This window comes from Cryptomeria japonica, chromosome 11, assembly GCF_030272615.1.
Source record: "Cryptomeria japonica chromosome 11, Sugi_1.0, whole genome shotgun sequence".
Taxonomy (NCBI): Eukaryota; Viridiplantae; Streptophyta; class Pinopsida; order Cupressales; family Cupressaceae; genus Cryptomeria; species Cryptomeria japonica.
This window is the reverse complement of record NC_081415.1, coordinates 213,322,381-213,337,699: the sequence shown is the minus strand read 5'-3', so window position 1 is coordinate 213,337,699 and position 15,319 is coordinate 213,322,381. Positions and strand designations below refer to the sequence as shown.

Below are 15,319 nucleotides of genomic sequence, written 5' to 3'. Positions count from 1 at the left end.
CAAGTGCATGCACTTCCCTGTACTCCCAAACTGACATGCAGGGGTCATGATCACTCTTATAACCATTTTTCTATATAAGGTTGTTAAGACTCATTGTAAAGGGTTCTCTCCCTGCTGGCTTGAGCTATTCTATGCTCTCCCACTTCTCTTGTATTGTTCTGTATTTTGCAACTGTAAGTTGGCCATTGGCCTTATAATTAATTGAAATCACCATTCTTGCCTTCTTTCAACTTATGTATGTTGTGTATGTTTCTTACCTTCATCATAGGTGTATGTTTTGTGGTTCTTCTCTCATATATGCTATGTTAAATTTATTTCTGAGTGTGACTTGTGGGAAACCTTCTCCCCTCTTGACATTCAACGAATTGTAACCTCCATACATGCATCGGGGTCACTCATACAACTGAAGTTTTGTACATCTCCTAGGTGTTTCAATTGATTCTTTGTGTCATTTCGGGTAGGGAGAGAAACAATCTCTTCTTGGTGCATCACCTCCTTTTGTTTTAAGCATTTATCTCTTCCCTTTACCTCTGCATTTTTTTAGGATAGGCCTAGGAGTTAGTTTTGAAGTGTTGAGTTGGTTCAACACCTGCACCTAGATTGAGAAGGAAGCCAGCCTTCTCCGGAGATTCAACCCCCTTGCGCAAGGTCCCACACTTCGGGGTTGTTTCCATGTTTCACAAGGTTGTTGAGTTGATAGATCAGCAAGGGTGCGAGCTTTTGTAATAACACAAACCACTAACAATATCAAAGGAACCCTTTATCAATGAAATATAAAGTCTGATAACAAATAAATCAGGTCTGATAGGGTGTTTATCAGACTTTAACAGCAAATACAAACCCAAAGTATTGGAATGTTCAACAATTACAACATACTCGGATGATGCATGAATCCAAGGGCAACGAGATAAGCAATTTAGAAGACCATATGATGATGAAGGAAACTCAAATCAAGCCTCCACAAGTCTGAAATTCTGCTGCAAACATTGTTTATGCATTGTAGCAGCACTATTCACGACACTGTTCATGACACTGTAGAAATCTTTAAATCCTTCTTTCTCCTTTATTTGGTACAGTCTAATCATACAGAGTGTGCAACAGCAATACTATTCGAAGGAAAACAAGCCACGCCACTAATCGAACTCCCCAGGCAAGGCCACGATGAAAGACGAAATAGCTACAATGCAAACTTCAAAATTTTACCTTCTTACTTCCATCAAATCTCCAAACTATGTCTTCGAACAGCGTAGAGATTGCTAGCAAAGAGGGATTTCCTCTTGGACCAGTCCATCGTCGATTCGGGTGTGGCTTATTTCCAACACCAACACCCCCCCTTAAGCCACACCTCTCGTGTGCTTGGGGCTCCTAGCCTGGACCTGTGCCCTGATACCATGTTGAGACATAGACCAGCTAGGACTCGAACCTAGGACCTTCCATACGCTGTTGGAGTGCTCTACCACTAAGCTACTGGCCCCTCTTGGACCAGTCCATTGTCGGTCTGGGTGTGGCTTATTTCCAACACCAACAAAATTCACAATTTCATCAATTCACCAAGCATACTAAATGGAAGTTGTTCCATCTCTTTTATAATGTTCTCACAAGAGCCCATTCCTTCATTTTGTCAATGTGTGATAAAACATAACTCCCTTTATGTAACTTATGTCTCCAATGTATTATAAAATAAAGGGGACTCTTTTATTTAAATATTTCCCACAAATTATAGTCTATGTATTAATAAAGTTAAATATTTAAATTTAACTTTATAAAATAACTATATTAACGCACAATAAATCATATCAGTGATAAATAAATTTTCTTGTTGATTTTAAACAATTACCATCGACATGTCACTGTTGTTGGATGCCCAATCATGTCCAAAATAATTTACTATAAATAGTAAGTATGCCCAAAAGTACCTCAAAACCCCTCAGAATGGCCTGCAACTGAATTTACCTACGCCAAATGGCCTCTAAGTCCCTTTAATGTCTCGGTTATCTTACGGGACCATGAAAAAATAGGCTAACAACAATTCAAGAGCTAACTGGTTAGAAAGGGGACATTACATTATCTGATAGTGACGAAGTAAAGTGTGGTCGATCTCGCCTGAGCTTTGTTGTCTGTTAAGTTCTTAGATTTAGTTTAGAATTTCTCAACCCTTTCCTATTTACTTTTTGCATTATCTTATTGATAAAGTCCCAAATAATAGCTAGTCATCGACAAATCATTCATGAAGTCTCCTTGAAGTTTTAGAATTTATTTAAGTCTTCTTTATTGTGCGTAAGTCCCCTTGGATTACTAGAAACACCAACCAAATGAGTCTATATCCATCGTAAAGTCGCTAACTGTACGCAATTGGAACCTTGGAGTCATTGTATGATATTCCTGCAATCTTAGCATACACATGATTTTGATCAAGAGAGGATAAAGTGACCATTGGAACTTTATTTTGTGTTGGTGTGGTCACTAAACACCCGTCAACAGGTTGGTTGACGATTGTGTACCTCTCTGCAACCGTCAGGTCCTTTAAATATGTTATGTACCGCCAAGGAAGGTAGGATGGAATAGTCGGGTCAATTGTAATCCTTGGCCAACCATCTTTGGTCTTCTTCTCTATAATAATTGCATGAGCGAATAAAGATATATTTTACTGCCCTGTCCGATATGCATTATCATTTGTATTATTATTTCTTGTACTTTATTTATCAGAAATAGCAACAAACAACAATATAACTCATTGAGCATATTCAAAAGATGAATGTTTCATTATGAAAGATCCCTGACTAATAAATCTGATCCAATTGTTGATTGTTTTCAGATTGATATTCTTTGACCAGTGAGAAGTGTTTTTGGAAGTTTGTTGTATTTTCAATTTTTTGTAGTTTTTTGGATTTTTGACAATACATGGGAAATAATAAATGCAATACAATAAATAAAGAGCTGATAATAGTTTCCAGACTTCTGATTATTAATTGCAGTAAATACAAATAAATAATAAGAGGAATTCTTGATAGAAATAAGCCGTTCAAGGCCTACTAGGAGTCCAACGTTGGGGTTTGAAGGTAGAATTTGAGCCTAGACTAAAGCAATGGCTTCTCCAAGCACCTCCAGCTGCTACTAAGGGTTGCGAATGATTTTATTTAACTCTAGTATAATTACCAAAAACTAATATTGAAGAATTATTCAGACTCAGTTGGAATTCCAAATTCTTGCCAGGCAAGATTCCCAAATTATGTCCCTTTTCCTCAATGAATTGTTGTTGCTGCCCAAATCTGATATTTTCTTCACACCAAACAAATTGTGATCAATTATTAATACCCCAACAATGAATTCACACACTAATAGAGGAGCCAAAACCCCTCAATTTATTTAATTGGCCTCCACAGGCAAGAAGAGTGGTACGGCCTAGCTATAGTAGTACGGCCTGCATTAAATGTCACCAAAACTGTTGAAAGCAACCTGCAAACTGCCCAGATCTGCTGTCATAGGCCAGCCAACGGTAATAGAGGAGTGATTTTGTTGACCCTGACCCTTAATGGTCAAATCCGAACCTTGTATGTTGTCGTGGGAATGCTGGGGATGAGGGATTTCGTCCACACCTTCAGCAAATGGAGGATTTTCGCCCTCTCAAGCTCCCAAACTTGTGTTTTCTGCTGCAACCCGTGCAAACCAAGAAAATCTCACAAGAGAATGAAAAATTGAATAATCTCCAAAATAAATTCCTCCTTGCATAAAAGCATTGAACCCTAAAGAGGCATCTCCAAGATGCCAAGGAATCTTCTATTCTCTTTCCAATTGTGCGCCCAGCCTTAAGGGTCATTTCATCATGAATTTCTTAACCACCTTTTAAGTTATTCTTGCCTAGGGATGTGGGTCATGTAACTTTTGAAACAAAGTTACTTATTAAATTAAATAGTAACTTATTAGTTACTTTTATCAACCTTTTTCTATTTTTAGAAAAAGTAACTTTATAACATAAAATTATACAGTTATATTATTAAAAGTTGACCAAAGCAATTTATGTCTAGATAGATGACCCCATTGGCTAACCACTCATCCCCTTACACCGTAAGCTTGCCTGTGGGGATGGATATCAGGCAAATCCATACATCAATATAGCAACTAGAGAAGTGGGGACATGATACATTACCAAGTAATAGATATGCAATCAGTACATAACATCAAAGAGAGAGATAGATGTCTCGACTACAACAAGTACATATAAATAGTGTATTGGGTTGGTTAAGCTACCAACCGCCGGTAATCGCCAACTACCAATCCACAAGTAGTTGTGAAATAATCTTCTCAATTACAAAACATAACAATTATTTATTTGCCGACTACAATTATACCCGTTGCTGACTACATCAGCCCCCCAAAAAAGAATGTCATCTTCCAAACGACAAAAACAAACTGGGAGTTGGACACAACAAAATTGAAGAGAATATATATTGAGAGGGGTGAGAAGACATCCCTCAATGTATGGAGGAAGTAGGGGTGGAATCTTGAGAGTGCCACTATTGAAATCATTGAAGGCATTGGTTAGCCACCAACTCACTCTCAAGATGCCTTTACCATATAAGCAGCCTCCATCAAATTCTTCTTGGTCTTCTCAAGCTCTTTTTCCTTCTCCAATAACTTATTATCCCTCTCTGCTAATTGTTGGTCCTTTTCACCAAGCTGGGTGGTCCTCTCTACCAATTGTTTGTCTTTCTCCACCAACTAGCTCTCTTTCTCAACCATTGTCTTCTCTAATGTTGTAAATTGGTTGTGCTCTTGGGCTAGTTGCTCTTGAGATTTCTGAATTTGATCAGCCGACTCCTTTTGAGCATTCTTGGCCTAGCAAAGGGCCCAGTCTCTCGACTGGGTGGCTTCCTCCATCAAAGCCACATGTTTATGGTAGCGTAGAAAGAGGCCTCGAAAGCACAACTCTGTGCAATTGAGTGCTGTCAACACTTGGCCATGTCTGCCTCTAATTGTCGGCTGTGGTGGGTGCCAAGTAGCTAGCATATCAAGTGTCTCTACACGCTGCCACCCTCGAGAGATGAGACATCTAAAGAACTCTCGAGCATTCCACTTGCATAAATGTAGTTATTCCCTCAACCACATGTGCTACGAAGGGGTCATGGACAATATCAAGGTATTGAGTTATGTCCCCAACTGTATCCATGAACTTGGCCATCGCCTACGATTCTCTAATTTATCATTGTATTGTGCCCACATGACCATAGGGATTCGATCAGCCCAATTGTAGAACAATCCTATCAACCTCACTGGATGACGACTCCAGCTCTCCTACAAGAGTGTCTAGTGATTGTATAGCCTCAGGAGGTGCCTACAGAATTGCAGCAGGAATTGGCTCTACAGTTGGCTGTGTTGTCTCCTTGGTAGGTGTTGGCTTTGGAAATGGCGGAACTAGCTTTGACTAGGGATGCTCACTATGTTGAGTATCAACTACCGAAGCAATCACAGTCTCTTGCATCTTAACATTCTCCTGCCTCCCAATACTCTCTGAAAGTAAGCCTAGCGACTCAATTGAAGGGCCATCTAGTGGTACCCCTAACATGTGTAACCATTTGAGGATGTTGTCCTCCAACTCTGCAATGCCTAACGCGATTGGCCAAGAAGCATCGAGTTGGCCAATTGGCTATAATCTACCCCACTTGTTCAGGGAACCTGAGTGTGAAATATGTCATATAAAAGGCCTTGTGCTCCAAGCACAAGTATTCTTTGATCCTCCCCAAAAGCACGCCTACCCAGTTATACACTTAGCCAATGCTTAGTCCCACCATTAGTTCTATCATCCAAATAGCAATGTCGGATGCCTTACTAGCTCTCATGAATCTACTCATAATTAAATCCAATATACATAGCCATTTAGTCATGGCAATAAAATTCTTCTTCAATCCCCTACTAATACTAATGCTCAAAATGCAATCTTGTTTCTCCTTGGTGAGATCTAATTGGCACACTCTCTTCAAAAGGGCCTCATTGTGCTACCATGTCATCTTCCCACTCAGCTTGGCAACAGAAGCTCCCTTCAAGGGTATCCCGAACACCCTCATGCATAGTTTGCAAACTTGGCGAGTACTCATTGAGTCTATGAAAACTCGCCTCTTTGAAACCCTAGCGAGTGACTCATAGTTTAACTCGCACTTAAATGCATGAAAAATTCACTAAAAAATTGCCTAGTACTCGCCAAAAACTCGTTGGGACTCATCGAAAATTCTTGTAGAGGCTCGCATGCAGGGAAAACACAAGTTTCACGCAATTTTCAAAACAACTTTGATGCGTTTTGGAGGCAATCTTCAGCATTAAAGCCCTAGCCCGACTCCACCCACCTTCACTGTCAATTTTTGGCAATCTAAGAGCAGTGATTTTTTGTGACTCGTGAGCAGCAATTCAAGGTAAGTTCAAAAAAATTTCTATTTTCCTTTTGTGTTTTGACAGCGCCAATAATCGTCATTCTTTGTATTTGTTCAGGGCTTTTTTCTTCTATTTTGCATTTTTCCTTTCTCTAAATCATATAAATTTGCAGAGATTTTTAATTTATTAAATTAGTTTTTATATAGAGTTTATGAAAAAAATTGAGAAATTTTTAATATAGTTTTTCAATATAATTTTTAATATAGTTTTTAAACACAAATTTTTAATATAGTTTTAATTTTAGTCTTAAACTTTATTAATTTTTAGTTTTTAATATAGTTATATTTTTAAGTTTTTAATTATTAGTTTTTCAATATAATTTTTAATATAGTTTTTAAATACAATTTTAAACATAGAGAGTTTTAATTCTTCTTAGCTTTTTCAAATTTCAACTGTAATTGCGGACTAATTCTTTTTCCAACTGTAATGGAGATAAATAATTCTTTTTTTGTTGGTCTCGATGTTGTAGGTTGACTTAAGATCATAATGGCATCCGGATCCACATCTGCTTCAAACTCAGCAAATGCAAGTGCAAGTGCAAATCAACCTGTTGGAAGGACACGTCCTAGTAGCCATGACCTCGCTTGGAAACATGGCATAATGGGATGAGGGACTATTATTTGTACCTATTGCATGAAGCAGCATTAGTGGAGGCATCAATCGTCTCAAATACCATCTTGCAGACATTCCTTACCATGATGCCAGGCCATGTCCAAAAGCTCCTATAGAGGTTAAATGAGAGGTGATAGCCCTTATTGCAGCACTAGATAAAAAGAAATTGAAGAGGACAAGGAAACAAGCAGCAATACAAGAGGCCATTGCTCCTAATTTGTCAACAGAAGATGAGGTTGAGTTCAGGCTAGGCGGAAGTTCTGGATGTTTTCTGGCATATACATGCCCCTCGGTTTTGGTCTCTAAGCTACAGTATTTTCACTAGAGAAATGATTAAGAGAAAGGTAGATTGCATGACTATAAAATTATTATTGCAGACAAAATTGATTAAGATCCTTGATTGACGATGCTTCAAAAAGAAAATTGTATCAACAATAAATATGCTTTTTGATTAGGCCACAAATTACAACCACCAGCAAGGGGCAAGAACGCAAATTTTCCATACCCTATATAAGGAGATGAACCTCATTGTAATTGGTATCCTGATACCTAATAGAATAATAATATTTAGTGTTCTATTGATATTTACAACAATTTCCAATTAAGCCACAAATAACAACCACCAAGAAGTGGCAAGAGAACAAATTTTGTATAGCTTTGATTTTTCTCGAGTTAAGCCTAGAGGCAAGCAGGCAGGAAGTTTTGATTTGCCAGAACCTCAGGAAAATTTCTATGCATGTTCCTCTTTAATTGTCAGTGACCAACAAATTAAGGCTTCTAAGGGAACAAGGAAGAATCAAGTAGTCAAAATATATTATTTTCCTGATATCTGAAAAGCAAATCCATTGCAAACAGTAAAATCAGTGAAAGCAAAGATTACCTAAGAAATTCCGAATGATTTGAATAGACATTTCTTCGTAATTCTTCAGTTGATGCTTTCTTCAGGTCCAATAGCTCGAGGCAAAGATGTCTTATTCCCTGCAGATATGTAGATGCCTATCACATTATCACCAAAGCTGATAATAATTTTGCATTATATTGATGTTACTTGAGCCTAAATTCAATAAGTGATTTGTATGTTCTCAACTCTAAATAGTTATTATGAACCATGAAATACATAAACACTTGACAAAAGAGTATTGCAGAAGCACTTATTAAAAAAAAAGGTATTCCCAGCATTGTCTTTCTGAAGTAAAAATCACCACACACTTCAACATCTCAGCTAAGATGCATAGCAGCAAATATACAATGCTTATAGATTTAACAATCTGAATGGAATTGGAGACACTACTAGGATACCCTGCTTCTACGTGTATAACAAACAATAATGAAAGTTCTCCAAAATGCAACAAAATTCAGCACAATCCTTTTCAATAAGAGGATTGGAAAGATCTCATTTACTCCCTAACTTGGTCAAGAGTTAATCTTTAATGATACAAATTTGACACAATATATAAAGTGAAAAGTGAAGGAGAATATAACTCACCTTTATCTTTACTAAAACTCTCCAAAATACAAGGAATATTCATACAGGAAACACTGGACGAGAGATCTATGACCCTAAAGAAAGATTGATTTATTATCTCAGAACACCATTGACTACATGGTTTCAACAGGAACTTACGAAACAATAGCAATTTAGTAATAATATTATATTCTTTTTTCAAGCTAGATAATTGGAAAGATTCTACATATTCACCACATTCAAACAACTAGCATGCTCTAACAGGAAATACAATTTAAGATGTTAACAAGGGGTCATTTCTTTTTATTCACCTTACATATTGTTCAAATATTTTACCTATTGTTTTCAACCTAACCAAGCTTGAGAGTACACCAAACCTTCGAAATTGTAAGAACCCTCTATCAGAATGGTTTAAATAAATGCCAATTTTCACGATTTTTGTTTGACAGACATTTCGTCGAACAGTGTGTTTCAGATAGTTCTAAGATAGTTTTTCAACTTGTTTGAAATAATAATGTAGCATTCAACCCTCAACTTCAAACATTGAATACATTTCTTTTACACATGCAACAACATAGCAGATGTATTTAATAGAAATATTTTGATAGTTAAGAGTATTGTTGTTGCAAATATAGCAGTTCCAAAATAACATATACAGAAATTTGCAGTCATTCAATCATAGAAACTCCTATTTATATATTAATCGCTGGCATTCATTAGTGTTGCTCAACAAATCAAATAGCAATTTTTATGACTTCTTTTACATTCCCTTTGACAGTACAGCAACTGTGATTGTTTTCTTGTAGGCAGTGATAGAAGGAATTATGACTTTTGAAAGGCTACGGCTAGTTTGACTCGGTCTCATCTCTTCCAAAAGCTCCACATCAACAATATGGGTCCCTCCAAGTTGTACGACAATCTTTGAAGGGTAGTGGCCAGCAAACGTATTGCAAATTAAACCCACGGCATGCTTAAATTTTCTGCATATATGATTTGAGTCATTTCCTTCAACCAATTAATATGTATGGCAAGTCCCATGAAAATTAAATATGGTACGGTTCCTTTATTGGGTGGCAGATTTTGGCTCAGAAGAGAAATAATAATATAATATTTATTCTTCATTACTCTTCATAGGCATGCTGGCTCAAATCTTCATAATCAAATCCAATTTTACCAAATCACTCAAAATTTATTATTTGTAAGCAAATATCAATAAATTTTACCTTTCCGCTATATTAAATTAAATCTGGATAGTTAAATTTCCCTTTCAACACAAAGGCAATTTCTGCATGAAACTGGACCAGCGGAATCCAACAGGTTTTTGTCCTCAAATCCCAAATCTTCAGCTCATACTGCCTTTTGGGTTGTCATCCATCAGAGAACCATTGGGTTTTTGTCCTACCAGTAGGAAATCTAAAAAAGAGAAATAATCAAACTTCAAAATGAATCCCTTCTCATTAGTCTCCTTTTATAAACCCAAGTAAAACTTTTTGGAATTTAATTATTAAATCACTTTCAAAATATTGATTTTTTTTCTCATAAAAGTGACTTTATAATATTTTTTTTTTTATTTTTTTTTTGGCCTAAAGTAAGTCACTTTCTTAAACTAAAATAGTCAACTTTGAATATAATTAATTAAATAAAAGTTGCCCGAAAATATTAATTTACAAATTAATTTAATTATTTAAATTATTCTCTTTGAATGCATGGGCCAAAAATGGGGACATTACAATCCTCCCTTCCCAAAGATTTCTTGTCCCCAAGCAAATTGAGCCTATACGCCAATACTAGGATCCCGAATGAACCTGTAGAATGCTTTTCCATATCTATACTGCACCAAACCAATACAACTGAATTCAGCAACTCTTTCAATCTAGTTAAAAAGTGAAGCAATCTACCAATCAAATAAATCCCTGGATCCCAAAGCCATGTTGGGTGTCTACCAGTCCCAAATTCTAATGACTACTACTGCACCAATCTGATTATAGTCGAAATACAAATGTTCCTATTAGAGTCATTCAAGGACACAAAACTTCCAAGATGGTGCTGCAAAAACCAAAATAAACTTCTACAACAGAGCAAAGAAAGAGCATAAATTTCCAATAATGAATGCAAAATATATTAGTTCAATATGATCAATAATGTGCATATTCTATCTATGCAATACAATGAAATGCACATACGAGACCTTGCTTATATAAACAAGGTTAAGAGAAAGGACTAACTAGGATGTTGACAAGTGTTTTAACCCTATGCCATGTGACAACTACTAATAAGATAGGATAAGATCTGTAATGTCCCCTTTCTAACCAGTTAATTTGTGATTCGTCATTAACCTATTTCTCCATGGTCCCATGGGCTAACTTGGATATTGAAGGGATCCCAAGGATATTTGGCCTAGGCATTTCCATTTTTAGGCAAATTCGAGTTGATTTGATGCAGGTATGGGAGACTTACTATTTTTAGTAAGTCGGCTAGCTAGGGCAGTGACTCAGCATTTTCAGTGCATTCTTGAATGGCAACAATGTCGATGATGAAAGTTGAATACCAATTGGGCAATTTACTTCTAATTGAAGATGTTTTGTTAAGGATATAGCCTCATTCGGATTGAAGCAAGTAATCTATATATATATATATATATATATATATATATATTAATTGACATGTTGCAAATTTCCTACAGCAGAATTATCCCGATGATTGTCGAAGTCGGAAGACATAGATAGTGATTGTCATCATCATCCAATGACAGTCGAAGTGGTTAACCCGAGCACCATAAACAAACCCAAGCACCGTAAGGAAGTCGAGCACCGTAAATGAAGTTAACTAAACGATGAACGATATACGAAGAGTCATGTTCCCGTAGGGTCATGACTCTACGTGGCATAAGACACGTAGAAGTCATGCCCCTACATGGACATGACCCTTCACTCCTCTATTTATGCAACGGCATCGACACTTGCTGCGAAGTGAAACTAATAACCGTGGCAATTTCACGAACCAGCAAGCTGTCGATGTTATCATAGAAGGTTAATAAATAGATTTATACATATACATCGGAGGTAAACATATTCATTGCAGTGATCTCATTAAAGTCTATCCTGACTACATATTATCAGACTATTGTCTTCTCTATCTCTGATCTAGATTCCTTAACATGTTTATTATTTAGCAATAACTTTAAGTTATAAAGTTAAATTAAAATATTTAACTTTATCGTTATTTAATAACTTTAGTGGGACCATAAAGTTAAGTGTTTAATTAAATGTCCCTTTTCTTTTAAAAGGTACATGGGCGCCCTAATGAGGAGATTATAATATTAAAATAAAAGTAATTTCTATTATCCCACATTGCCTGTGAGTTGGGTTGACTTCCTTGGAGAGTGAATAAATAGAAGGTTTGAGAGCTCTTTCAGCATGCTTGGTTGGAGATTTTAGAGCTTGTTTGTTGGAGATTATTTCTCAGAGGTTTGTGAGAACAAAACCCCTCATGAGCTACATTCTTCACACTGTTGCAAGATATAGTCTAGAGAATCACTTGGAGTTTTCACACAGGAAGCTCAATTTGGATTAGCAAATATTCATATTAATAGAGGAATTTCAAATTACTGAAGAATTTGGAGTGTAAATTTGGACGAGGAATGAATTTTTTTGTTTGTTGATTTGCTACCATTGCTGAAGCGTCCCCTTTAAAGCTGGACATTCCTTTCTATGCCGGCCATCCCTTTCCAGTTTGCTCATATGGACTTCTAGAGGTGTGAAGCTGCTGATGTTACTGTTTTCTGAGGCGTTTAGGAGGAGATTGAACCTTATCTTTACCTCTCATTAATTGCTGATCAAGTTAGCTTGATGTGGAGTTGGACGCCTAGGGTTTTGAGCTTGAAAAATGAAGATTTTGTGAACAGCAAGGACAGTTTCAATGCTGCATTTTCTGGGTATGTAAGATTTAGATAATAAATGATATTTTATGATCTGGCTTGTCATTACTTCGACGAAACAATGAATATTTAAGTGTGTTAAAATATGGAATTTTTTGCAATGTTATTTCTGAACTTTCTAGTATATTTCTTTCAATATAAATATAGCAATATTATCTTTGAAACCTACACTTCATTTAGCATCGTGGACATTGTAAAAACAACACACACTCCAAAAAAAAATTAGACTACAAATAGGGCTGCATATTATAGTGGTATCAGAACAGTGTATCTTGCCATCCTGGAGGGGACAATATGAGCAAAAAGTACTAGGACAATATGAGCAAAAAGTACTATGTCTGGATTTGACCAACAACCTTTCACCCACCATTACAACACATGAAGAAATAGAGCAGCATTTAATATAGGTCCAGAAGAACAAGGAGTTACAGGAGAACAAAACATTGACAATATGGATGAGAGAAGGGATCCAGGTGAGGAGAGATTCTTCAATATGATGGAACAATTCATGCAAGGGCAGCGACAGGTAGATCAGAGAGGACAGGAATAGAACCAACGGATGGACTTGTCGTTACAGATGATGGCGAGGAAATTGGGTGTTAATGGTAATGCTAATGCTCGAGGTGGAAACAATGGTGGGAACAATGGAGGTAATAATGGTGGACAAAATGGAAATGAGCGTAACGGAAGAGGAAATGTGGATGACAACTTTGGACATGTAGCTCAACCCACTAGAACGGTGAGCTCTAGACCTCTTCTACTTACCTTCCCACCTAGGGCACTAACATAGCCTATGAATGAGCTGCAGATCACCGATTTACAAGATCAGTTCAGAAGAGATTGGGAGAGTGGAGGACCAAATTTTCAAGCAGCTATATCCCTGCAGGATTACATTGATGTGAGGATGAGACATATACCTCGTACCAAAGATAGGAATCAAAATTTTGAAATTACGGAAGTAGGGAAGCTGACTCTACCATATTTTGATGCTTCAGGCAAGACCACAGCACAATCTTGGGTTCAAAAGGTGGACACGTATCTTCAACTTAACCCTATGCCAAAAGAAGAAGCCATCAAATACGTGGCTATATACCTTGACGACATTGCACGAGTGGTGGCATCATGGCATGGTTACTATGGGGCATAACCAAATTACCTCTTATGTAGAATTTACTAAGAGACTGATAGAGAGATTTGACAAAAAGGACCCAGAATTGCACTTCAAGGAACTAGTTGAGCTCAAACAATGGCGACCACTAGAGACTTATATTTCAGAAATTCAAAGAATCTCAGTGTTAGTTACTGACATATCACAAAGGAGGCTCATGGTATTGTTTATGGATGGTCTAGCTGATCCGTTGCGGGGATGGATTAAGGCTTTCAATCCACCTACATTGCAGGAAGCCATTAAGAAGGCTAGTGTAAGAACTCTACCAACTCTAACTACTGTCTCTGTTGTGAATTTGTTTTTTGGTTTTGGTGTTTTTATATTTTTTGTGTTTTTGATGAGGGTTTGATTGAAAAAGCAAATGCCAAATTGCGAATGAATCTCATGCAACTGAAAATACTGAGATTATTTAAGGAAATGATAATTACAATCATATAACTCCAATATCTATTGAAATAATAACACTTCTTCAACACTTGCATACCCGGATAGAATTATTATAACTGCTGATGGAATTTTCTATGAAAAACCAGCCCTTTGATGATTCGATTTCTCTTCAAGATGAATGATTTTTCATTCATGTTGCTTGCTGATGATTTCTCCACTATAAAGCACCCCTTCCTGAATTTTATTGGAATTTATTGATTGATCAAAATCGCCCCTAGTCTTGGTGTTCCTCCTGGCTGCTGCTGTAGCTAAAGAATGCAAGTCGTACCTCCTAGGAAAGTGTGCAAAAAGTTCGAATTTCTTCAAAAAGCACCATTAATAGCATTTAATGTTATATTTTTGCATTGGCATCATTAATGAATTAAAAATAATAAAAACTTCGGAAAATGTGCACATAATTTAATTAATAATGTGGCCCCCTTTTATAATGCCTAAACCCTCAACTTAAGTCACTTAAGTTATAATATAAAATTATATTATCTTTATAATATAAGCTCATAACCAAATAAACATTAATATTTCCTTAATTACTCAACATTTTAGCACGCAGTCTAAACAAGGACCTGACATGAGGAAACTGCATATGACCATACCCCCTTTACTAAAAATAGCAGGGTTCCATCTCTAACATCTCAAGACTTGCTAAAAATAGTAAGTAGAGCAAACGATGTCCGACCATGCCAAACGAAGACCAAACTAAAGCACTCTGAACACTGGAGATGATACAAATCCTCAGGAGACCCTCTAACCAACCTCATTAGCCTACGAGGGCCAAGATAATAGGCTAATCCTCACTAAAGAACTGATGTCAACAAGAAGGGGACATCACAGTCCGCCCTCCCTGAAATTGCTTGTCCCCAAGCAATCTCAACTCAAGATGCTGTAAAATTTCTTCATTCTCCCATGGAGCATCCTCTACCGGCAAATCTCTCCATTTTATCAAATATTCTCTCATAACCCGTCTTCGCAGTTGTCTCTCTCTGACATCCAGTATAGCCTCATGTATCAGAATCAATTTCCCCTCATCATCTAGGGCTGGCAGTATTGCAGATGGTACGACTCGATGGCCCAACGCCTTCTTGAGGTGTGATACATGAAAAACATTGTGTACTTTGCTATTTGCCGGTAGCTCTAGCTCATAAACCACTTCCCCCACTCGTCTAATTATTTTGAAGGGAACATAGTAGCGTGGCTTAAGCTTTTATGTACCACTCATTCTAAGAGTGGATTGTCAGTAGGGCTGCAACATCAGATACACCATATCTCC

At 36.9% G+C, this 15,319-nt stretch overlaps 1 protein-coding gene across 3 annotated transcripts in view; it reads right to left on the bottom strand.

Annotated features, from left to right (window-relative positions):
- Positions 1–15,319, bottom strand: part of LOC131068771 (exocyst complex component EXO84B) — a 202,287-nt gene that overhangs the window by 112,378 nt on the left and 74,590 nt on the right. For all 3 annotated transcript variants that reach the window (XM_058004032.2, XM_058004034.2, XM_059214075.1), the window contains exon 2: positions 7,916–8,013. In XM_058004032.2, the coding sequence (XP_057860015.2) occupies positions 7,916–8,013 (98 nt within the window). The remainder of the gene's footprint in view (positions 1–7,915; positions 8,014–15,319) is intronic.